The 24,023-nt window shown below is 39.5% G+C and overlaps 3 protein-coding genes across 4 annotated transcripts; 2 read left to right on the plus strand and 1 right to left on the minus strand.

Moving 5' to 3' along the window:
- Positions 1-1,448: 1,448 nt before the first annotated feature.
- On the plus strand, positions 1,449-9,947 carry LOC108597090 (sterol regulatory element-binding protein cleavage-activating protein). The gene is made up of 7 exons (XM_017983452.1): positions 1,449-2,580; positions 4,532-4,861; positions 4,918-5,101; positions 6,411-8,691; positions 8,749-8,945; positions 9,002-9,356; positions 9,416-9,947. Exons 1-7 carry the CDS (start codon positions 2,246-2,248, stop codon positions 9,592-9,594), a joined length of 3,861 nt encoding a protein of 1,286 aa, XP_017838941.1. The 5' UTR covers positions 1,449-2,245; the 3' UTR covers positions 9,595-9,947.
- A 38-nt stretch (positions 9,948-9,985) lies between these two features.
- On the minus strand, positions 9,986-11,406 carry LOC108597091 (UPF0587 protein GA18326). Of its 2 annotated transcripts, XM_017983454.2 has the most exons (3): positions 11,207-11,406; positions 10,329-10,480; positions 9,986-10,276 (listed from the first exon to the last, which is right to left on the minus strand). In XM_017983454.2, the coding sequence occupies exons 2-3, from the start codon at positions 10,384-10,386 to the stop codon at positions 10,038-10,040; spliced, it is 297 nt and encodes a 98-aa protein (XP_017838943.1). In that variant the 5' UTR covers positions 10,387-10,480; positions 11,207-11,406; the 3' UTR covers positions 9,986-10,037. The 2 variants fall into 2 exon arrangements, with proteins under 2 accessions (XP_017838943.1, XP_017838942.1); XM_017983453.1 differs by lacking the exon at positions 11,207-11,406 and having other exon boundaries at positions 10,329-10,578.
- Positions 10,709-11,170, plus strand: LOC108597092 (COP9 signalosome complex subunit 9 homolog). The gene is made up of 2 exons (XM_017983455.1): positions 10,709-10,871; positions 10,948-11,170. Exons 1-2 carry the CDS (start codon positions 10,794-10,796, stop codon positions 11,092-11,094), a joined length of 225 nt encoding a protein of 74 aa, XP_017838944.1. The 5' UTR covers positions 10,709-10,793; the 3' UTR covers positions 11,095-11,170.
- Positions 11,407-24,023: the final 12,617 nt, after the last annotated feature.

Consider the following 24,023-nt stretch of genomic DNA (forward strand, 5'->3'; position numbering starts at 1 on the left):
AAATTAGAGGACGAGAGTCCTTTCTATTATTAGTATTAAGTATTATTGTTGTTGGCTGTTTGGTGCTGCTGCTGCGTGCCTTGAATGGCAATCAATCAATTGCGCGATCCATATCGATATCAATTTACATAACGCAATTGCGGCACGTTCGAGAATAAAGGAATTTATCCGAAGGAATATCAAGGATCGTGTGTGAAACAATTAACAGCCATATAAATATTATTAAAGGTGAAGCACTCAAGGTTATCTTACAAGAGGCTGTGGATTACGGAAAATCAAGTGTCAACGCTCGCTATATGGATTACATAAGCGATTACTCGGGGTGTACAATGGAGGAGGGGGGAATAAAATGTTTCAGCGGAACTCAAGACCTTCATTAAATTTTGAGTCAGAATTTTGTTTGTAGTAACTTGTTCTACACTCGCCTTTTATGACCCAAACACAGTTTTGGTTTCTTTTATGATGAGCTTCGGACAATGCACGAGTTACACAATTCTTATTTTTTGCCAAGGGGATCACTCTGGTCTTTAGATTTCTGGGTCTGTTGTAGCAGCTTTAAGAGCACAGAGTGCGTTTTGACCTCTTGGCAAGTACGTGCCTGGCCTCAGAGTGTGACAAACTGGTTGCTGCTGTTGTTGTAGCTGGTTTTATGGCTTAATGCCGCGCACGCCACGCAATTTCAATTTACAAGTCGCAACTAGTGCTCTGGCCACAAGTGTATGTTGTGGCTAGTTACATATACATAACTCTTCATACTTATATGGAGCAGCAAGCGACACTTTCATTAGCCTGATGTTGGAGCTGTAAAATTGTTGCACGCGCCCTGCTGTCTGCCTCTCCAGGTGCCAAAAATTTGACGCATAATTTATGCGCCAGACCTTAAACAGTAGTCCAAGTGAACTCCATAAGCCCGTGGCCTTTGGCTCTAACCTAGGCACGTGTCGACATTTATGATTTCTGTGTGTGCCTTGCGTTTGTTTCTATTCAAATTGTTGTTGCATGCATTTTTGATGTTTGCCGACACCGCGGAGAGTTAACTTTGGATTTAATCAAGCGCCACTGCGAATTGCTGCCAAAGTTCAGCGCAAAAAGAAAATCAAATGCATTTTTAAATTGGCTGGGCAAGTGCAATGTGCAAAATTAAAGCGCTGACTACATAAGTAAAGGCAAGTTGCTTGCGTAACAAACAAAATTTAACAAAAAATATGTATGTATATAAGATAATTTGATTTTGCTCAAGCAATTTTGCATTACTAATAAGATATTTATGCAACACACAATTTAAAACTTGCGCTAAGCAGTCAGCTGTGCTGTGTAGTGTGACCTTACACTGGAATGTTAAGCCAAGTGTATGCCGGATGACAGTTGCTGCAATCGATATATCGATGAGCGCTTCCATTTGCTTCTGCACATCACTAATTCTAACAATATCAACAATACATTTAAACGATCTTTGCGGACGTCGCGTCGCGTTTATATTTTTGCCAAAAGCTTTGTAATTCTTAAGTGCTGCAAATGCAAACAGCTGTACATATAGCTATTGCTCTTGTGAATTTGAATAACAAAACGTGCAGCGCGTCGCGAGTTGCGGCATAATTTGATAACAATAAGCCGCAAGTGGACGGACGCATGGAAAAGTGGGCGACAAATAATATGAGCGCATTCTGATGAGTGTAAGCGTGTGTGTGTTGGTGTGAAGAGATGCGCAAAAAAGTCAATTAATTGTTAAACAACAGCTAAACGGCGCATATAAACGTTGGGCCAAAGGTGCGAATGAAGCGAAAGAAAAAGAAAAATCAATAGGTAGCACATCACAAATGCAAAAATGTGTCGATATTGTTGCTGCGGTTGTCATTATAGCACAAATCAAAGCGACGGCAAAGCGCAAGCCAACACAAATAGTGCTATTAATAAATAAATATAAAAAGTCTCTCTCCCTGGTGAAAATGATGCGTTGCATATGCGAAATTGCGTAATTTGTTTGCCATTGAAAAGCAACAAAAACCAAACTACAAACTCTGTCAGTTGTCCAGCCTAAAGTTCAACAATTCTCTTGGCTGCGCGCGCGTGTATTAGTGTTAGTGTGTGTGTGTGTAAATTTTTGTTTTTATTTTGGTGTAAATTCCGGTCGCTCGAGCTCACTCACACACTCGTCGCGGCTGCTCTTTTTATCGCTCTTGCGCTTGTGCGCGTTGTACACGTGTGCGTGTGTGTGTTGTTGTTGTGTGTGTAAGAGAGGCAGGGCATGGCTGCCGCAACAGATGGCTCTGCGAAAAACGCAGCAGCAGCAGCTGCTGCCTCATCCACTTCCACCTCATTGCCGCTAACAACAAATGGCAGCAGTCTAACCGGCAAAGCACCCAAATACAATATGAATCTATCAGCGGCAGCAACAACACCAAAAACAACAACAGCAGCAGCAGCGGCGGCGGCAGCAACAACATCATCATCATCATCGACGACAGCGTCAGCCGGTCTACCAGCTTCGGTTGCTCATTTTTATTACAAGCATGGCTTGTTTCTCTCCAGTTATCCAACATGCGCCACCAGCATTGCACTAATGGCGATCTTGCTCTCTTGGTAAGTTCTCACTCTCGCTCTCTTAGGCTAGGCAAAAAATAGAAAGGCCTGGCTCATAATTATTCTAGGAATTATGTGCGAAAATCGCGTTGCTAAGAGCAACAATGTTTGCCTATTTTACACTGTCATACAGGGTTAGGCAACATTGCATGCTAAGCAGACATTTTGCTTATCGCAATTTTAATCTTAGAGCAGGCTTAATGCAAAAGGGGTTAGTTTATGGAGATAAATTACTCATGACACATAATGTAATAAATGTAAACACTAAAAAGTTCAAGTAATTTGCAACATTTTCTGTTGATTAGCTCATTTTTAATACAATTGAGTTCCAATTCCAATTCGCTTGCCTTGCAGTTAGATAATAAATATTCAATGATTATCAGCGCAAATTATTGAACCAATACGGCATGCGTCAATCGTTCTATTATTTATTATATATAATGCTACATATAGCAAAGTAAATTAACACTGCCAGATTCATTTATTGATTACAATGTTATTGCATGCATATATTATTCACAAAAATAAGCACAGCTTGATTAAACAAAGCGTGTCAAACATAAAAATTTCTTTCGGCTACAATTTCGTTCGCTATTTTTAGCAATGTTTAAATTATGCAACAAATTTAATTTATATATACAGTACTCAATTAGTTCATTGAGCATGAAGCCACGCGTACACTGGCGTTTTTTATTGCTTTTCTTATTTCATTAAAATAAATAAACAGCGTCTAGAGTCTAGACTTAAAGGCAAACATTTAAAGCTGAGACCTTTTGAGAAAAAGTGCGCGACAGCCACAGTGTCAAATATTTAATTGAATTTATAAGAAAATTTAATAACAAATACACAGGCACACACACATACACACACACTGGCCGACCATATGGTAGTGCTTTTTTCTTTATTTATTATTTCGTGTCGTGTCCATATACATAAAAGTTTAATAGCTAACAGTTCGGGTGAGAGAAAGAGAGTAAGCAACATTTGTTGTTGGGCGATGAATAAGCAACAAGCAGGAAACCGCAAAACTTGGGCATAGGTGTGGGTTTTTTCTTTTTGGAATACCCTGCAATAATGAACATAAATAATATTGCACTTATTTTGTAAAATACCTCAGAATATTCATTAATTTATTACAATTGTTTGGAATTTTATTTTAATTAAAAAAAAAAACAAAAACTTGTGCTTAGGTGTTGGTTTTTTCTTTTTGAAATACCCTGCAATTATTATTATACACTTATTTTCTAAGCTAGCTCAAAATATTCATTATTTTTACTAACAAGTGTAGTCACTTGTTTTAAATTTTTATTTAATTTAATTTAAACAAAATCTTGCTGAATTGTGTCATTTTGTTCTTGAACTTGTTATACCTCAGTAGCGCCTCGTTCATAGTTCAGTAATTTATCTTTTATAAACGATGCTGAAGTTGCATTCATCAATCAAAATTCAAAAGTCAAACGATCAAATGGCAAAAGACTGAATGAAATACCCATAGAATAAGTCTATAAAAACTGTAACCGAACTCATTCATAAATTGAATTAATTCTTAAATTCAAATGTGCACTTCTTTTGTACTCGACTCTAGTACTTAAACCGAATTCAAATATTATTAAGGAGCACCTCTTGGTTGCCAAGTCGAGTCGTTGCCCTTATCAACAAAAGTAATGCAGCGCATAGTTTTCCACTGCTACTACACTTACTTTCTTCTTCTAGTCGATTGTTGTTGTTTATTTATATATTGGGCGGCCAGCCAGCTGTTATCAGCTGGTCAGTAGCTTCACCTTTTTTTTTGTTGCCTAACCTTGAATAATTTAAAAGCCAAAACACTGATAATGCTCATGCATATTTTGATTGCGGCAAATGGTTGGAGACACGCTTTAGATGACAAAGCAAAGCGTTTAACCCTAGAAGCAACAAATTAATAATAATAATATCAACTCTTATTTTCTAGCTATCCATTGATCAATATTCCTTTGCCTGGCACTATACCCACCAAGATAGTGCTGCCCTATACGCCGATCTTCAACGAAGCAGCAGCTGAATATAATCAGAGTGCAGCTAATGCAGGCGCATACAATGGCAGCAGCAGCAGCAGTAGCAGTGGGCGTGGCTCGCTGCCCTGGGCACCAAGCAGTCCAGCCCTGTACGTGCAACAGATAACGCTACGGGCTAGCGTGCAGCCTTGGAACGATGAAATGCAGCTAATGGATGCGTTTCGAGCGCCGCTTTATGAAGTTTTTAAATTGATCGAAATTGTGCGCAATCATCAGAGCAGCGAGAAGTAAGTATATACATTGACATTGCCTTTAATTGAATTCAACTGTTACTTTCCTGTAGTCAACGCACACTGGAGCAAAGCTGTCTGCATGTGGACAATGTTAAGCGCGGCGCACAGGGACAACTGGAGCAGATCTTTCCCGAATACGGCTGCCTCTTGCTGTCGCCGGCGAATCTGTGGGCACAGAATTCGCAAAACTTTAGCCGTGATACGAATATATTGAATACCATATTTCAGTATCATGTGAGTGTATTCGATATAAAAACGTTGCATTGCTTGCATGCGTTTGTGATCTATGTACTTAGGGCTATGGCTAATGGCTTTTAGTTGTCTGTGCAAATTTGCGTCAAATTACATTTACCCAAGCCACTCGACACACCCCACAGACCGGACCGGACGGCGACGGGACTGCACTTTGACTCTGACGGCAGCAAACTCCAAAATGGTTTTCAGTTAGTAAAGTGTAGAGCCCCACTAACTAGAATTTTAGTACGTCATTTTAGCAAAATGTTGTTTTCAATCGCATATGCAAATAGTTTTCAAAACTCATAAAGTTCTCGCTAAGTAACACGCACAATTTTTTGTTAGTGCAAAGTTTAGTTAGGCCGCAGCCAAAGTTCAATACTAAATAAAGTATATTTATTCATTCATATATTTGCTAACGAGTGTAGTTTAGTGCTAATGAGAGAGCCTCAAGTTCGCAGCTAATTTCTAAAGTTATCTGCACATAACTTTGCCAAATAGTTAACTCTTCGTGAGTCATTCTCATTCACACACCCATACATTAATATTTTAAAACAATATAAGCTACAGGTGTGTTGGCTATCTGATAATTTGTTTGGCAACTTGAATTGTTTGATTTAAAGAGCCTTTTTATTATTACACTAGTGTTTTTAATCGCCAATGCCATAAAGCATGCGAGTCATGTAATCAGTTTATACAACATTTACAATAAAAGTAGTAAATTTATTCTTTTAAACGTTTGAAAGTCGTTAACCATTAAAACAATGCAATAAACTTGAGCACATTGTATATAAAAGTTGTAGGACAGCAAAAATCAATAAAACAATTCTAACTTTCAAATAAATCTTAGCACATTAGAACTATATAAAGAGCTTTGAGGCAGCACAGAACTTTTTTGTAAACTAGTGTTAAAGCAATTCGCAATTGCTATACACAATTATTAGCTTTAAATTTTGTAATTATTTAGCATGTGCATACTTATTGCTTATCTAGCATCTATAAGAGTATTTAAGTTGCGACCTTTAAGCACGGGAAGGCCCTGAACTTCAAGCCAATCGTACACACACAGCTAAATACACATTTATTGTTTAAATGTTTATTAAATTTGATAGTATGCCAAAAGTGTTTAGATAGCAATCATATAGATAATACTATTTTAGGCAATATTTTGTTTACCTTACAAAGAAGCAACAATATGCGCTAGATAAGCAGATTAGCATAGCCCACTAATGCCATTAGTCAGCAGTCCATTATCTTTAGCATAGTTTTAAATTGAATTTATTACATTACTAATGTTGCTTCATTACAGAATCTGCAAAAATCGAAGGTGTCAACAGCTGAAATGCTGTTTGGACTGCCCATGCAGGATACAGGCTTCAAGCGTTATCCTTTGCGCGCACGCTCGCGCATTATACAATACGCCTTGACGCTTGTACTAACCAAAAACGATGCGGAGTACTTGGCCACACTGAAGGAGAAGCTGCTGCGTTATTATCCACCATTGAAGGTGGAAGCGGAGCCGGAACTGGAGCCTGCTACCATCACTTACATCTTCTATCCCGATGAGTACAAAATATGGGAGTTTCTGCCGCTTTCGGTGGCCTTTGTGCTGGTCTTTGTCTACGTTTACTTTTCGGTGCGCAAAATCGACGTCTTCCGCTCACGCGTGTTGCTGGCTTTGTGCAGCGTGTTCACCACTTTGGGTAGTCTGGCCATGTCGCTGGGCTTGTGCTTCTTTTTCGGCTTGACCATTTCGCTGCAGTCCAAGGACATATTTCCCTATTTGGTTATACTGGTGGGCTTGGAGAATAGTTTGGTTATAACCAAGTGCGTGGTGTCTATGGATGAAACCTTCGATGTAAAAATACGCGTCGCTCAGGCGCTCAGCAAGGAAGGCTGGCACATAAGCAAGACGCTGCTTACCGAGATTACCATACTGACCATAGGCTTGGCTACCTTTGTGCCCGTTATACAAGAGTTTTGCATCTTTGCCATTGTGGGCTTGATGTCGGATTTTATGCTGCAAATGCTGCTGTTCTCCACCATACTGGCCATGAATATAAAGCGCGCCGAGTACACCACGGAGGCTAAGCATTTGCCCAAGATGATGCTGAGCTGCACGCTGGGCAATGGTTCACCAGGCGGTCTGCTGCAACGTCAGGACTTTCGTTTCTTTGGAGCTACGCCGCCACCCACTTACATACCCGGCGGCTTTCAGCGCTCGCAGTCGCATCCGAAGCTCTGCTTTGCCGAGTCTGTGGGCGAGCGCAATGCGCTGTTGAATGGACATGCCGCACATGGCGGCGCCTCCGAGCCGCGCATACCCAAGCGCATCAAGATCGTTAACTTCTGGGCACGCACGCGTTTCTTTCAACGCGCCTTTATGATTTGGATGAGCGTTTGGATCTGCTCGATTGTCTACAACTCTGGCTATCTGGAGCAGCTGTTTAGCATGCGTGGCAATGCCACCTTGAGCAGCGCCTATGAGCTGCAACGTCATCTGCAGGCCACACGCGGCGCTGTCAGCAGCTTCCTCCAGGGCTTCAAGCCCACAGGCGAGCCTTTGGCCAGCAGCAGCACGCCCAGCTTTTTGGCTACGGAGCAGGCAGCGAACTTTAACGAAACAGCCGAGGAGCTGCTGCGTCTGCGCTATCCCAACTTTGAGCTCAACTACTTTCTGTCCAACTTCCATTGGTCCACCATTATGAAGCAGTACAATGTGTCGCTCAGCGGACAATATGTCACGCTGCTGCCCACCATACGCCTGACGCATGTTATAACACCCGAGCTGGCCACGCTGCTGCGCAATGCGCAGGAGCAGCTGCGTCAGAACTTTCAGTGGAAGGCACTCGCCGCAGCGCTGGATCCGCTAGACTTTAATGATGATGATCCGCGTCGTGAGTCGCCTATGGTCATGTCTGGCGGCGTGCCGCTGGTGCCCAAGAGTCCCATGGAGATCTTTCTGGCTATTTTACTCTGCTGCATCAGCATCTTTGTGCTCTGCTACACCATGGTCGTCTTTTATCGCTGCATCTGCACGCGCAACTATGCGGAGTGGCGCTCCAGCTGGCATGAGTCGGAGGCGCCGCATACGCAAACCGAGCACATACTCGAAGGCGTGACCACACGCATTGCCGGACACAAGCATCGCATTGAGTGTCTTGCCTCCGATGGCAACTATATTATAAGCTGCTGTCTCAAGGGCCAAATACGCGTCTGGGATGCGCGCAATGGTGAGCAGCTGGCCAGCATAGCGCGTCGGGATATGCAAATTGCACAGCCACGTCCGGACGGGCACACTCTGCTGCGTAAACTGCCCAGTTCGCCTGTCTGGTGCTTGGACTACTTTGATAATCTCATTGCCGTAGGCTGTGCCAATGGGCGTGTGGAGTTGTGGGAGTCGCCAGCGGGCGTGCTCAAGTGCGCTTACCAGGAGGACGCCAAACGTAATCAGGGAATTACACACATTCATTTAAATGGTGATCGTGTTATTGTCGCACGTCTGAATGGACGCCTGGACTTTTATCGCCTGGAAACCTACTACAAGGGCAGGCAGATTGACTGGGGCTTCACCTCGGCCTACAGGCGCAGTAAGTGCACTCACTCTTCAACTTAAAAGTAAAGCTTACGCTTTGATTTATTTACAGCTCATGTGCGCACTGGCTCCACTGGCAGTCTGGGGCTTATGATGCCGCATCAGCAGCATCAGTTCGCCGCGCCGCAGACCAAGGAGGAGATGAAAATAACACTTGAAGGCGTGCGTCTGGCACATCAGCAGCCCATTACCTGCATGCAAGTGGTCAACGATATGGTCTTTACCGGCAGTCAAGATCACACGCTTAAGGTGAGTCCACTTCAATTATTTGTAAATATCTTTATTAAAAGCTTTTCTGCCTGCAGGTTTATTGCCTCAACAAGTCTGATGTGGAGTACACGCTGCATGGTCACTGCGGTCCCATTACCTGTCTCTTTGTGGATCGCTGGCAACCAGGCACTGGCGGCTCTGGCTCACAGGATGGTCTGCTGTGTGTTTGGGATCTCTTTACGGGCGCCTGCTTGTACAATATACAAGCTCACGATGGCGCCATCAGCTGCTTGGCCTGTGCGCCCAGCTATGTGATTTCGCTGGGCACAGACGAACGCATCTGCGTTTGGGAGCGCTTTCAGGGTAATCTGCTTACCACCATTAACATCTCGAATGCCTATTCGAGTCTGCTGATGCTAACGCCTTCGCTTTTGGTCACCAGCAGAATGGGTTAGTACACTAAATGCATTCGCAATTCAATTTGTTTATAATTATTGTTTGCTTTGCAGGCTCGCTTATTGTATGGGATGTGCGCACGGGTCAGCCGGCGCGCGAGGTTAAGCTGGACTTGGCCAATTTGCAGCTCTGCCCCAAGAGCATGATGCTCGCGGGCGATTCGGTGGTCTGCGATTATGGCAACGAGATACGCGTGGTGCGCTTTCCCATTGTGGCCGACAAATGCCACTAAGAGTCGCATTGAATTTATTTTACTAAGCTTTAGCTGTTAAGTATACGCCCTCTAAAACTTTAACACGTCAAAGATGATTGAAAATTTCTTACTACTGACGCATTCATTAATTTATAAATCTTAGATTTTAGATTGCTACGAGTCCACGGTGTGGTTTATTCAACTACTGCATACAGATAACAAAATATATGAATTATATTTAATATATAGTATATACATAGCTAACTATTTTTGCATACTATATCACCACTCACCCCATACACAGTGTCTTAAAGCGCCTCAGCATAACATTGAATGACTAATTGTTAAAAAATTACTATATTTTATATATATTTATTAGACTTGATGTACGCTTAATTTTCTATGTGAAAAGTAAAACTGCAACAGAAAATTGCTTTGAAAAAACACATGTTTTTATTTATTTACATATATAAATGCCTAGTTTACTTCTTCAGCTTAATGAACTTGGAAGCAAATTCGTACACACCAACGGAATTTTTATTCTTTTGGTCGTATTCTACCCAGTCGTCCTCGGACAAGTCCACGTCTTCAAATTTCTGGCCATTCTCCGCGCATTCTACCTTCCAGCCACTGCGTGGCGAAAACTCAACGGGCTCCACACCTCGACAATCGAACACCACAATTGTTTTGTATTTGCCGGAATCATCGGCTGTGTAGGGCACTGCAAGTAACAGTTTAAACCAAGAACTCATAATTTTATGTACAGGTCTTACCATTGGTTTTCTCCACAACATCCATGCTGTTCTCGCGGCCACACATTTTGCATTTCATGTAAAAATTAAAGCCATCGGCATTCCGTGTGTCCTGTTGCACACGCTCCGACTCGGTAATGTCATGCCATTTATTGGAGCTTTCACCGCAATTGCTGCAGGTTAATTTAAAAAAGTATGGATAATCTTCATGAGTTTTGAGGGTTTGAATATTTTCTAAAGTTGCTGAAATTTGCAGTCCTACGCGAACCATTTTCTAAGATCCAAGTAAAATAATAATAAGATTGAGTATCCGAACAGCTGTTTTCTGAGCGCTGCCACATGTCATAGCAAATTAATCGACTATTCTACAATCGATTTTAAATTGCCTGTAGACGGGCACATTGTTTTGGCAGTGGCAGCACTATAGCAGAAAAACGTAAACATTGGGCAAATTGTTTTCGTAGCTTTATATTATAAAAAATTGAAATGGATCTGAACATGAAGCCGTCCCTTGCTGTTGATGAGATGTTTTCCGAAGGTCCCGGCTATATGGACATGGAGGAGGTGAGTTAAAACATGTAAACAACAATGTGCTTCTATAAGCAATCTAAAAATTTGTACGCATATTGCAAATTTTCAGTCGGGCAGCGCTTCGGGCATGATGATGGATCATTTACATACACCCACACAAAATACAAATGATAAGCATGTACATGCCGACTTTTACAACGACTTTGATGATCTGTTCGATGATGAAGATAACTGGGCCAAAGTAAACGGGAAGTAAATGCGGCACAAGCAAACAAGGATGTTATTTAAGTTAGATTAGAAAACAATAAACCTATTTGTATTCATTCAACAAATGCAATATTACTCTCAATTTTTTCGGCTCAACTTACATTTACAGTTAATGTGCATTATATGTGGCTACAAATTTTTGTCTGGCGGCCGTTGGAGTTGCCAGACTGGTTTAGCTTTAATGTTGGCAGATTTTGTGGCTTTGCTCGAAGTGGAAAAATAAAAATAGACAAATTTAATCACCACATGCATGCAAAAAAGCAATAATATACGAGTTAAGTCACGGATATTCATAATTTATCAAAAATTTGGATGTGTAACGAAATTGACAAGAAAATAAAAGCAATGAGACTTAAACAAAATTTAAAATTGAAGCCGCGTTGATGATCGCGTTGCCAACTACATATGTAAAGGAAATTGGTGCTGCCATATCAGCCAGAGTAGATTCTGGTAGCACTTGTAAGTTTCAAAAGTTTACAGTTAAATTTTTGTTCTGGTGCAAATAGTGTAAATAGTAAAATAGTGTAAATATTGTGTATAATTTATGTTGAAAATACTAATGAAGCTATTATAAAACGACCGGAAACTATTACAACTGTAAGTTTAATTGAATTTGGTTTTATAGTGCATTGAGTGAAGTATCCTCATGCCACAAATGTCAGGGTATGAATATATGACCTGGCATGTTTGCCTTGACCATTTTTTTATGACAATCATGTTGGCAGCAAGAAAAAAAAATCACTTGACTGCACGTTAACTCTCGTGTGCTGCTAAAAAATAAACAATTGCCTTATCAACAGTTCAACAGGGTGGTACCTCAATCTTGACCAAGCTAAGGGAGCTACCTTATACTATTGTCAATGCAATGTGAACTTGCAATGCTTAAATTATAGTACGCCAAGCTCGCAACAAATTTTTGGCAACCACTTTATTTGGCCGCAGCAAAAAGCAGTTTTTAATTCAATGCTTTTTCATATGCAATTCGCATGTAATGCTAAAAAAGTGTGTGTGAGAGAGAGAGAGAGGGTAAAAAAGCAAATAACTTTGCAATAAAATATAATAAAATGCAGAAAAATCGACAATGGCAACGACAACGACAACAACAGCAATCAAATGACGGTCGGCGTGTCCACAAATTGCAAACACATCCTGCACACGAAACGGACTTGCTGCCCCGGACTTGCTCGGCCAGTTGCTATCACCAACACACAGACACACACACACATACAGACGTATACAGCAAAACGAAACTTAGTACAGTTGTTTGGCAAAAACAACGTACAACATTGGTGGCAATAAATGACTCCAATGACTGACTGACTGGCCTAGCTGGTGTTTGGCGTGGTTGAGCGCAAGATAGATAGAGAGGGTGAAGGGGGAAGGGGAGGGTGTTAGAGTTTTCTGTGCCATATTTCGGGACACTCTTAGCAACACAACAGCAGCAGTTTTTTCTTTAATTTTTGCGCTGTTGCTGTTGTGCTTGTTGTTTTGTTAACAATCGCAATGCACAAAAAGATGCCAGCAAACAAAGAGAACCATTTGGGTGAGTGTGTGAGATGGGGTGGGGTGGGGTGGGGGCATACCTGAGGTAACATGATGGCGCCTCTGCCGCTTCCGCTGTTCGTGCAGCACAAGCGCGATAATTGCCAGCGTTATCCGCTCGGCCTGCCAGTCAAATAGGCGCTGGCTTTAGCTTTTGGTCGCGCTCTTGGACTGCAGCCTGCTGAGCTGCAGTTGGAGTTGGAGTTGGAGTCGGAGTCCGTAGTCTGGAGCTGGAGTTGGAGTCTTCGTGTGACTCGCCTACTTTTGATTTACAACATTCGTGCAGCAGCAGCAGCAACAATTTTTGGTGTATGTATCGCTACAAAATAAAAACCAAAAAACGAACACATGAAAAACGAAACAGGCAACAAATGCAAACAATGAGAAGCACACGCTAGTGCCTGAAACAAGTAGCAGGAGTTACAGTTAGCCAGCTACAGCTGCTGCTTCTGCTGCTTCTGCTGCTTCTGCTGCTTCTGCTTGCAGGTGTCGTTCGTTAGTAGTTTTCAGCGTTTTTAGCTTTCGTTCTCTATTCTTTTTTTGTTTCGCTGACAGTCAAAAGCCAAAAGCGATATAAATAGATAGCGGCACTTTTCGCCCTGCGCTTTATTTATTTTATCTGTTGTTTTTCCTTTTTGTTGTTGCTGCTTTGGGTTATTTGGTAGGTGTGCTTTTGGCAATTGCTTGGATTGACAGATCATGCAAACATAATGGCAGCATATTGTGCATATCATATCATAAATATTAAATTACATGCAACTAACTGCCACTTGCAGCACATTGCTGCCACGCCCCTAAGCCTAGATAGCAAAGGGTGTCAATTGTAAATAATTGTAATTTAGAGCGCACGGTCTACAAAAAACTTTTAAAATTTATTTAACGGCGAGCCAGACCTTGTATTCAATAATAGTTTAGCTTAGAACTCTTGTTTGAAATATTGTTGGTGAGTGTGAGAGGGGATTCTAATTTGTTGAAAGAAATTTATTATACACGTCATTCAGAATTCCTTTACCGATTTAAATATTCTTTAATAAAGCAGATTTTAGTTCGGTGGTAAATTTCAAGCTCATCTTATTCAAATGCATAAGCCAATACTTAGAGTCCTCAAAGAATATATTGTTTCATTAATAATAAATTAAATTATTTAAAGAAAAGAGTTCTAATCTAAAACGATATTGGAAATATACTAAAAATTTAATAAACTCTCATGCACGCCAGACTACAATTTGCATATGGATAATTAAGATTTCCATAGTATACTTATCGGCGTAGACAGGGTTTAATTAAAACTATGTGTTCATGTTCTGAAAGCGAATTTGCAGTCTGTTTGACTTGAGCCTAAATCAAAAGATAACCATCAAGCGCTTGCTTTGAAAGTTCAAACAAATAAAAGGGGCTAAACTAAATCTAAATCTAGTAGCATATAATTTATAACGCAATCACGTGCCGCGCTCGCCACTCAGCACTCACAACCCCTTGTATTTTTTGTTGCAGCAAGGCGCCAAAAATATGAATATATATACCATATCTATGCATAGAGAGGCAGAGAGAGGGAGAGCGTAGAGAGAGAGAGTGTGTGCGACTAAATAATTTGGAAATGATTTACAATATTGCTGGGCGCAGGCAACGGCAACGGGCAACGGGCAACGGGCAACGCCAGCTTGTCGACAGTGTTCATAAATCTAACGCCATGACGAAAAGATGCACTGCACTGCGAGTTAACAACTCGAGCTCAAACTAAATCGTATAAAAAGTATGCATTATACTCAGCTCAAACTGAAACTGAAATGATGCATGGCCGGACAAGAGTTTGCGCCACTAGAGGCCGCTGGGCTGGGCAAAAATTGTCATCTACTAGTCGTAAAAATGATGTCCTGCTGCGCTAATTCAGTTATATATCGTCAACGGGCCTAATCTAGCGGGAAAATCAACTAAAACTAAAGCCCACAGTTCACGTTCCCAATCTCATTCTCTTTCTCATTCTCGGGGCGCTGTGTTGATGACGCTGTTGCGATAATTGCACTCGCTGCCATTTCAATTTGCTTGCCGTCCGTTGCTGCCAGGCTGCCTTTGATAGATGGCCACGGCCCCACAACCCACTAAACTCCCCACCCCACGCCCCTCCGCGCTACTCACAACTTTCCTGTTGCGCCGTTACTGTTGTCAAATATTTCGCGCATTGGCCATTTGTCTTTTTACGCGCTGCTGTTGCTGCTGCTGCTATTGTTGCTCACTCTGATACTCTAACAAAGAAATTGTGCTCAATATGCCAAGACGGTTGGCATTTTTAATAATAGAGCTTAGGACTCTTAGCTAAGAATTGTATATAAATTAAGTTCTAGTGTCTCTTGCTATTTGTAAAAATAAAATTTAAAGTTAATTAAGTCCCACATGGCAACAACCAATATACTTATGATTTTTTTTAAATTGTAATTCATTTTAAATATTTCTTTTAATTTTTTCTTTTACAGGCGACCATCTTATCGATGGTAAATAAATAAATTACTTTAGATATAAAATGTAAAATGAATTTAAAACAATTGTTATTCTAAAATTAAAAATAAATATGTCTAATAAATATTTATATTTAAATAAAAATCTAAGCTGCTTCAACGTTTTGTATTATATCTCAATCATCAAAGCTTTGATAGTTTGTTGATAGTATTCAAATTGAATATAATTAAATAGTATTTAGCTTTAATTTAGATATTTTTCTGTTTGCACAATAAGCTGGATGAATTAACAGCCTGAAAAGTTGAGCAAATTGATGCTGGAAATTGACATTTTACCCTATTAATTGTTGCGATAATTCCAGTGTATTATGTTATGCTTAAAAATGAAATTGTAAGCTGAATAAATTCATTCATATGGTTTGAAGCTTCTTTGCAGCAATTTTATGATGTAATTTACACTCATATTCTACTGGGAACTGAAGATTCAAGCAAAAGGCTTGGCTTAGTGGACTCCAGGACTCACTAAAGTTAGAGCATTGGGTACGCGCTTTAGAGCCACATGCGCTTTGCTTTTGTTGTATTGTTTTCTTTAGGCAATGCGCGGCTTAATTAAAAAGCTGCACGCCGTTTTATGGCATTCAGTGCACTTCAGTTGCTGCTGGCTGCTGGTCATGGCAAGCAAATTGAGACAATGTCGTGGGGTGCAGGGGGTGCAGGGGGGGATTGGGAGGCTGCTGCTGTTGAGGAAGTAGTTGTATTTATGACTTGGCACGCAGCGAAGCATGATTTACAGTTTATTGAGAGAAACAAAAGCGAGGCGCCAAGAATTAGCCGCAATGGCTCATCAATCATAAAGGCTATAGAGCTTATAGTATGTATGTATGTATAGATTACCTTTCAGCGTAATCCTTTGGCCCCGAACAGCAATCGCGGGGGGGTGGGGAGAGCAGCGCTGCTAGCACTTGTGACTCGGCTTGGCTTTATGGCCATATTATGTGCTTAATAAAGCCACTCGTACTGTTGCTGCTGCTGTTTGGTTGGCCTTTTCTTTCTTTCTTTCGCTTTTTTTTTATCTATGCATCGCTTGCAAACTTTTATCTGCGAGTCGCGTCATAATGGAGCAGTCATTGAGCAAGGCGACGCTCCTGTAGCCTGCGTCCTGATTTATGTGATTACTTCAATGCGGCGGCGTTGCGCCAAAAAAAAAAATAAATATATACACACATAGCTATATATAGGAAAAGCAGCGTATATTATAAAAATATATAAAGAGTTTGTTCGCACTGCTGGGCGAGAGATGAGCAAAGAGTTAGAAAACTGAAATTTTCAGTGTTTAGACTCGAAAAGTTTCAGCAGAACATTTATAAATAAAATAAAAATTTTAAAACTTTCAACTATGTTGAATTCGAATTTATTTCACGTGCTTGGAATATCAAGATAACTGCATTTTTCAATCAATTACAGATCAGAACTTCTGTGAAATCTGTTAGTCTATAAAAAATATTTTATGAGTTTGTCGTGCTCAGCTTGGGAACGAGAGAAACGACAAACTCATATTTATAATACCAAAGAAGCAGCCATAGAAGCTAGGGCCAGTGTGCATTTTAAACTCGTATTTGTATGTGTGTGTGTGTGTGTATTTATGTGCTACTAATAAACTGCTCGCTTCACCATAAACTGGCCATTGACTGCAAACATTTTGTGGTCGAAATTGTCGCCAGTGGACCGTAAATAAATAAATATGCATAAATATTTTGTTACCTCATTTGCAATTAACACACAACTGCATGTTAGCTATGTGCGTGTGTGTGTGCGTGTGTGTGTGTGTGTGTGGGTAGCAATGTGTTTCGTAAATAAGAAAGCTGCTGAGTCACATAAACATTAAAATTTGTAGCCAACTTAATAGATTCTGTAAATAAAGCTTTTAGATTTATTAGAGTTTATGTGCTCTTAGGCTCGCTAAGCCTAAAGTACTCGTATTAAAGCCTACTTTTTATTTAATATAGGCCTAGTTGTTAGTGGCTACATAGAGCAACGAGATTTATTTACAGTTACTAGCTTTCTTAAATGAAATAAAATGGTTTACTTTATATTTATTTACAATTTCTTTTTATTATTGCAGAGTATTTAACACTTGTATTGAAGTTAGCATTTTTGAGCTTATTTAAGTGTATAATTATTTAAGTAGAATTTTTTTACATTCCAAGTGCTGCTCTAAAATGTAAGATTTATATTACATATAGACAAAAATGCATAACGTTGTTAAAAAAGAAACAATAAAAGGTTGTGAGCAATAACTACTAACTTATACTTTAGCAAATCTATTGTTATTATAAGTTTGCCTATAAGCCTAAGACAGACTATATTAAAATAATAGTAGTGCTAACTTAGCTTAGCTCATTAAGATGAAAAATAACAAAAAGTCTCAATACTCATACTCGTAGATTAAGGAAATTGCTTTAATTTAATATTTACTGCGCTGATTTATTAAGAATTCTAATGTAAATTCCTTATAAAATTGTTCTATATTGCTTTGGTTTTCAATTATTTTGTATAGCAGTTGTACTAAATTCTCATAATTTTGTGCACTTTAGTCAACTTGTTCAATTCCTTGGCGCTTTAAAGTTAAAAATGCGCATATCTTGGCTCATATTTTAAGTGAACAATAACATAACTCTTACTGCTGTTTACTTAATTATATGTGGCATTCATTTTAAAATGATAAATATGCATGCATATATGCTATATACGATATATGTATATGCGACATTTAATGCATGCATTGACTTGCGCCCAAAAGCGCGCAACGATATTTTTGTCGCTGGCAACCGCTAATGAGCGCCACAATTTCAATTTACCTTTTAAGCGGCGCCAAATGCGCACATTTATTATATAAGCTGGCAACAAATAAATGCATTTATTTATATGCATGCTTAATTTTAATTTTTTTTTTGTTCATTTTTATTAATGCTGCAGTAGCGTGTTGCTGCCAATTGGCCAGCAGTAGCAGCAGCAGCTTTAGCGATCTATCTCTTTCTTTAGCTGCCTGAGTGTGCGTGTGTGTGTGTTGGTGTAAATTGAAACACTCAGCGGCAGTGGCCGACTGCTGTTTCATTCAAGTCGTTGGCATTGCGTGGTTGGTAGCTGCTCTGGCATTTGTGCAGTCCACTCATTCATGAATGCATTTTACATGGCCAATGGATGGCTGAGCGTCTGTAAAGCATTATAGAGAGTGGGCAGTGTGGGTTGGGTGGGTGGGGGGTACTTTGGCAATTTAACAGCATTTACTGTAACACGTGTAATTATTTCATGAGATTTATCTGCAGCACATTGGCCACAAGCTGCCACTGCTGCTGCTGCTGCTGCGTGTCCATTGCTCGTTGCACTTTGGTAAATGCGACAAAAATTCCAATTGCAACAAGCGTCGCAGCGCAACACGACGCGCTGACCACAGCGCAAACAAAAGGAGGCAACCGGGCATGCCACAAGTGACCGCAATGGGGCAGATACTGCTGCTGCTGCTGCTGCTGCCTGGCTGATGCATAAACCAGAGCATCTTACGGTACTGTGCCACTTTTGCTGTTGTGATAAGCTGCCATTTTGTTGCTGTTGCTGTTGCTGCTGTTGCATGCAACGTTCTGTAGGCTCTGTTGTCAGTTGTGTGCCGCTTCCCACTTGCCACAGCGTGCGCTCATTCGTGCATCAACTTACAAGGCACACGCAGCGCCATCTGTTGTGGTTTATTTGCGTTAAAATGATTGGATGCACGTCATATCTACGCCAGTATCCTACATCCAACTCGTAAATTCTTTTTCTGCTCACACACACACACACAGCCAGAGAGACAGACAGACAGCCAGAGAGACACTTGTTATTATGCTTCCTGTTGTTGTCGTCCTCGTTGTCCTGCTCAGGCATTTTCAGGTGCTTTATGGCCCCTTGTCGTGGCTGAGTTGAACGCGCGCGTGTGCGGCGGCTGCTGCATATTTAATATGCAAAGCCATGGACCCCGGACTAGCAACTTGCAGACGCTGCAACAACAGGACAACAAAAAGCACAAACACAGGCGCAAAAGCCGCGCATTAAATACTCTATGAATTATTTACGCTTAAGAGCGTGTGCATTTGCACAAAATATTTATGTTTTATTATTATTTTTAAGCAATTTCTCAAATCAAACATTTGTGAGTTCGAATTGTTTATTTACATGCTGCTCATAAAATTGAAGCATTGCTGCTTTTTATAGCAACAAAAGCTCGCTGCAGTCCTTGCAGTCGACAGTGTGTTATCAGTTTTTCTGGTAACTGCTGCTATAGCTGCCTGATTTCTTGCCTGTTTGCTGACAAAATGTGCACTGCAAAAAAAAAAGGTTTACGACAATTATTTTTCGATAGCTAGCAGGACTCTCTGATTTATAGAAATAAATTAAGTAAAATTAAATGTTTATTTTAGTAATTTATAAAAAAAAGATTTTTATTTTTACAATGTAAATGTAAAGTTTTAATTAAACTGTTTAAATAGAAGTATAAATATAATTTAATCATTAAAAGAAAAAAGTTAGCAGCTTTTACTTGATCGCAATACTTTCTAAATTGGAAGAAAAAATATTTAATTATTAGTTATCTGCTCTAAATAAATATTTCTGTTAAGCTTTCAATTGTTTTTGTAGCTTAGTATGCAGTTAAAATAGATTTTAACTCAATAAAAATAAATTAACAAGTGAAATTGAATTGAAAATCGAGTAAAGAAATAATGTGATAAGTAAAAAATCAGTTGAGCATAATAAGAGCAACCACAAATAATCAATTCATCGAATTATTTCGCCATTATGTTATGCGATTTTTATTTGTCTTTTGCATTTTTGCTCTTGTTATATAGTATTAATTAATCGGTGTTTTGTTAGTTAAATATATTTATGTATAATAGACAAGTAGTTTATTCTATCTAGTCTATCTAAATAAGCTGCAAAAATATTCTACCATCTGCTCTGTTATTTTCTTTTAATTAATCTTACAAAAGTTTCGTTCTTAACTGTTTGCCATTTATCTTGAAATAATTTCCAACTTTAATTAATAGTGTTGAGTATTATGCTAATAACTTTGGCTTATAATAAAAGTTTGCTATTTTTTTGTTATATATTATTTACAGTATTGATACTTGCTGCTAGATTCTTGACTTTTGTTTCTATAATAATTATAGCCACTTGTGATTTGTTATTTCTTTCAGTGTAGCTATATGCTTATCCATGGCAGCTCATCAAAGTTTGCTGTGTGGCACGCGTGTTCGTTCGCATGCATAAACTTGGCTCATCTCTAAGCTGGCCAACAAGTTGTGCAGCTGCAACTGACACCTGGCCTAACCAACAGAGAGAGAGAGAGAGAGAGAGCTGACATGGATGCATGGCCGCCCGAGCTTTTTGGCGGCAGCATGTCACCGTAAGCAGAGAGCTCCAGTATTATATCATGCTGTCTACCGCTCTCGCTCACACACACTCACACACACTCACACACACACACAGAGTCTATCTCGCTCTGATGCAGTCTTGGCTGTCGCTGGCTGCTGCATGTGGTTTGCTTACTGCGGTGGCAAGTCTGTGCAAATGCCCAAGAGGATTTTCAATTTTACTGCATCATAAATTAAATTACCTCTTTCGATGTGCGATGTGCGAGACCTGGGCCCATATTTCGTTCGTTTTGTGTGCTGGGCACATTTTATGACCGCAAAAGAAACGCAACAAGAAAGCGGTCCGAGTGGGGTGATAAAGCAGACCTTTGACTTTTGCCAAAAACGCTGCCAAAGGTATGCGCAAAAATGCACAAAACAGGCCAAATCGGGGGCTAGGGCTAAAGCTTGGGCTAGTGGGCAAACGGCAATTCCCAAACTGCAGCAGAAATGTACAACAAGAGCCGCAGACACACACACACACACACACACACAGAGAGACAGACAACGTGAAATGACTGCGACTGTGACTGCGACGAGGAGCACTAAAAATGCAACATTACGTATACGCAGTGGTGCACCGCCAAACAACCGACAACGCGCGCGCCACACAAATTGCCCCAAACCCGCAACAAAAACCACGCGCCACGTATTCTAATGAAATCAGTAATGTTCCAAAAGGCACCGCTTCTCTCGTTTCTTTTTTTTTTCTTGCTTTTCTATTTGTGCGGACTAGTCGCCAATATCACGTATACGTATCGTTAAATTTGTTGTTGCTAAACTGCTTTTATTTTTTCTAGCTGCTGCTGCTTTTTTTCGTTTTTCGTTTTTTGGAGGCCATGCGTTCTTTTGAAATCTTTACACAGGAGTCCATTAAATTTCCGCCTGGCTTTGATTTCAACGTATGCAAAGCGAAAAACTCGCCACTAATTTATGTAATTTGGCTAAGAGGCAAACGGCTGAGCATTGAGCATTGGCGCGCATCCATAACGAGCAACATGCAATGCGACCAGATAGCAATAACACTAGGCAACAATTTTTATTAAAGTTTATAATAGTAAAATATACCAGAAGGACTGAAAGAACAATAAAATGCAAAGAGTTAGTGCTGCTTCCTAAAAAAAAAATAGTAAAAGACGTTATGCGGAGTTTTAGGAAACAAATGCTTAGCTTAAGAATTAAAATTTTTTAAACCAAAAGTCCTATTAGATATGGCTGCTTAAATAATAAATAAATAAATAAAGTCTTTGCCTTAGTCAGCAGAACTTTTAATTAGATCAGCTGAAGTAATAAGAATACATATGACTATTATTCTGCTTGGCAAAGAATAAAAGAAAATTATTTATTACTTATTTACAAGGTTAATTATTAGATAAAAATATTATTATAACTAAGGTTGTCAGATCTAGCTGCTAAATAAAAAAACAATTAAAATTATATTTTTGCCAGATTTTTTCTTACAACAAATTAATAATAATTTTTTCTATGCAGATCCTGAGAAATCTTGACGAAGTTAATGCTTTGAATCATAGCAACAACTCTGCTGTGAAATCAACTTGAAAATGTTGAGCAATATTTTTTTTTTTTTAGATATTTTTAATTAAAATACAAAGCAAAATATTTTCTTTTACCAGCGCTGAAATCCTTATAACCATTAAAAGAAGTTCTTGATTTTGTAGCATTTAAAGAAAGTTTATTATAAAGAAGTTCTTGATTTTTTAGCGCTTGCATTTTAAAAACCTTTTGCATGTTGCATAGTGTAGCAGCTAGAATGCGAGACAATATCCAAACGCCGGCGGCATGTTGATGAGCTGAAGCAAGCGATGTCATCATGTGTATCGAGGGTGCTTTCATTGTGGCCATAATTAAAATTACCTCGTTTAGCTGTCACAACTACACACTCACACACACACAGACACACATACAGACAGACATACACATGTGTCTAACTGTCTGCCTGTGGCCATGTGTTCCATGTGTATTTGTGTTTTTGGTTTTGTGGTTTTGTTGTTGACGTATTTTTGGTTTATTACCTGGCATTGCGGATGCGATTGGAATTGTGTGTGCCCACCCCCCCTCCCCACAACTTTTAACCTCAGACTGCGACTTGGGGTCAGCTGCCACAGCAATGCCAGTGCTACTCTAATGGTTATATGCCCATCATTTGGCTACAGTCGTCACGCAGTCTCTGGCTTTTGTTTGTTTGTTTTTGTTTTTTGTATTTGTGTGTGCTTCTTTTTATTATTTTATTGCTGTCGTTGTTTTTTGCGCTTTTGTTTGATGAAATATGATTGAATTTGCCCAAAAGGCCTTTGGCAGAACTAAGCCAAAGCTAAAGTTGAAGCTTTTCAATGGCATCTTGATAACGAGCGCCGCAATAGTTTGACTCGAGCCTTTATGCACTTTGAGTGCTATTTATTTATAGCAAACGATTTATGCCTGAAAAGTTGAATCAAACAAAGCTAAAAATACTTTGGGCAATAAAAAATGCAATGAAGAATAAGTTCAGTTTTAAAAATATAAAAATAGTACATGAAATGAATTGTACGCAAACTTAACTAAATTTTAAAAGGTAAAGCGTTTTGATTTTAAATAATATGGATTATTTTATTTATTTTAAGAGTTTTTAAAACTATTAAGGCTTTTAATCCTTGGATTAGCGTTAGGCACCCTTCCATGCTTATTTCTGCATTAAGAGTTTAAACTTTGCTCGCAAATTAATGTTCAATATTTAGCCAAAATTACTTATTCATAATATAAATTAATTTTTTTTTAATTGCTGCTGTCCGTTATTTTCGCTGCTATATATAAAAAATGTAGTATAGTAACTTCTTTATCGCTGTAGTAGTTTTATTAAAATCAGTCTTCATTTTTTAAGGAACTAAAGTTCGCTTATGAAAACTTAGAGCTGTAACTAATATTGTAGCAATGAAGTGGTGCTGCCTTAATGAATTTAATGGATTTTCTGCCTGTTTGGTCATGCAAAGTCAATAAATTTAACTCCTCAGCTACTAACAGCTGATCTAGTATAAGCTCTCACTTTGGCTTCACACAGCGCTGAAGAAGCTCAAGCGCTCTCTTCTTTGTGCTTGTATTCACGCGCTCTCCTCTTGCGCTTGCACTTACGCGCTCTCTTCTTGGTGGGTGCATTTGGCCCTGCACTAATAAAAGCTCGCGCTCTCTTTGTGCGTTCTCATTAAGTTCTTCTCGCTATCACTAATCTTCTATGATTTTCACTATCGCTAAGAATTATGAGGCCGAGCCTATAATTCTCTACTTACACTTACACATTCGATCGTCGCAACTAATCAAGTTGAACTTTACCTCGTTCTCTCAAGCCGGTCCGTACCGTTGCTTGACAATATCACTTTAATCAACGTTTAGTTACTAATGAATAATTAATACGGCCGTGCCTTTAATTATTCATTAGTAAGAACTGACTTATCTAGATCTTCGAACGGACAGACACTGCTCATGTACAT

The sequence above is a fragment of the Drosophila busckii genome, chromosome 2R, assembly GCF_011750605.1.
Source record: "Drosophila busckii strain San Diego stock center, stock number 13000-0081.31 chromosome 2R, ASM1175060v1, whole genome shotgun sequence".
Taxonomy (NCBI): domain Eukaryota; kingdom Metazoa; phylum Arthropoda; class Insecta; order Diptera; family Drosophilidae; genus Drosophila; species Drosophila busckii.

Excerpts from the sequence above, each read along its gene's own strand:
- LOC108597090 (XM_017983452.1), top strand. The coding sequence starts at position 2,246 with ATGGCTGCCGCAACAGATGGCTCTGCGAAAAACGCAGCAGCAGCAGCT. Across the intron at positions 4,862-4,917 it reads AATCATCAGAGCAGCGAGAA|TCAACGCACACTGGAGCAAA; the intron begins GTAAGTATATAC and ends ACTTTCCTGTAG. Across the intron at positions 8,692-8,748 it reads CACCTCGGCCTACAGGCGCA|CTCATGTGCGCACTGGCTCC; the intron begins GTAAGTGCACTC and ends ATTTATTTACAG.
- LOC108597091 (XM_017983453.1), bottom strand. The coding sequence starts at position 10,578 with ATGGTTCGCGTAGGACTGCAAATTTCAGCAACTTTAGAAAATATTCAA. Across the intron at positions 10,277-10,328 it reads TGTTGTGGAGAAAACCAATG|TGCCCTACACAGCCGATGAT; the intron begins GTAAGACCTGTA and ends TGTTACTTGCAG.
- LOC108597092 (XM_017983455.1), top strand. The coding sequence starts at position 10,794 with ATGGATCTGAACATGAAGCCGTCCCTTGCTGTTGATGAGATGTTTTCC. Across the intron at positions 10,872-10,947 it reads GCTATATGGACATGGAGGAG|TCGGGCAGCGCTTCGGGCAT; the intron begins GTGAGTTAAAAC and ends GCAAATTTTCAG.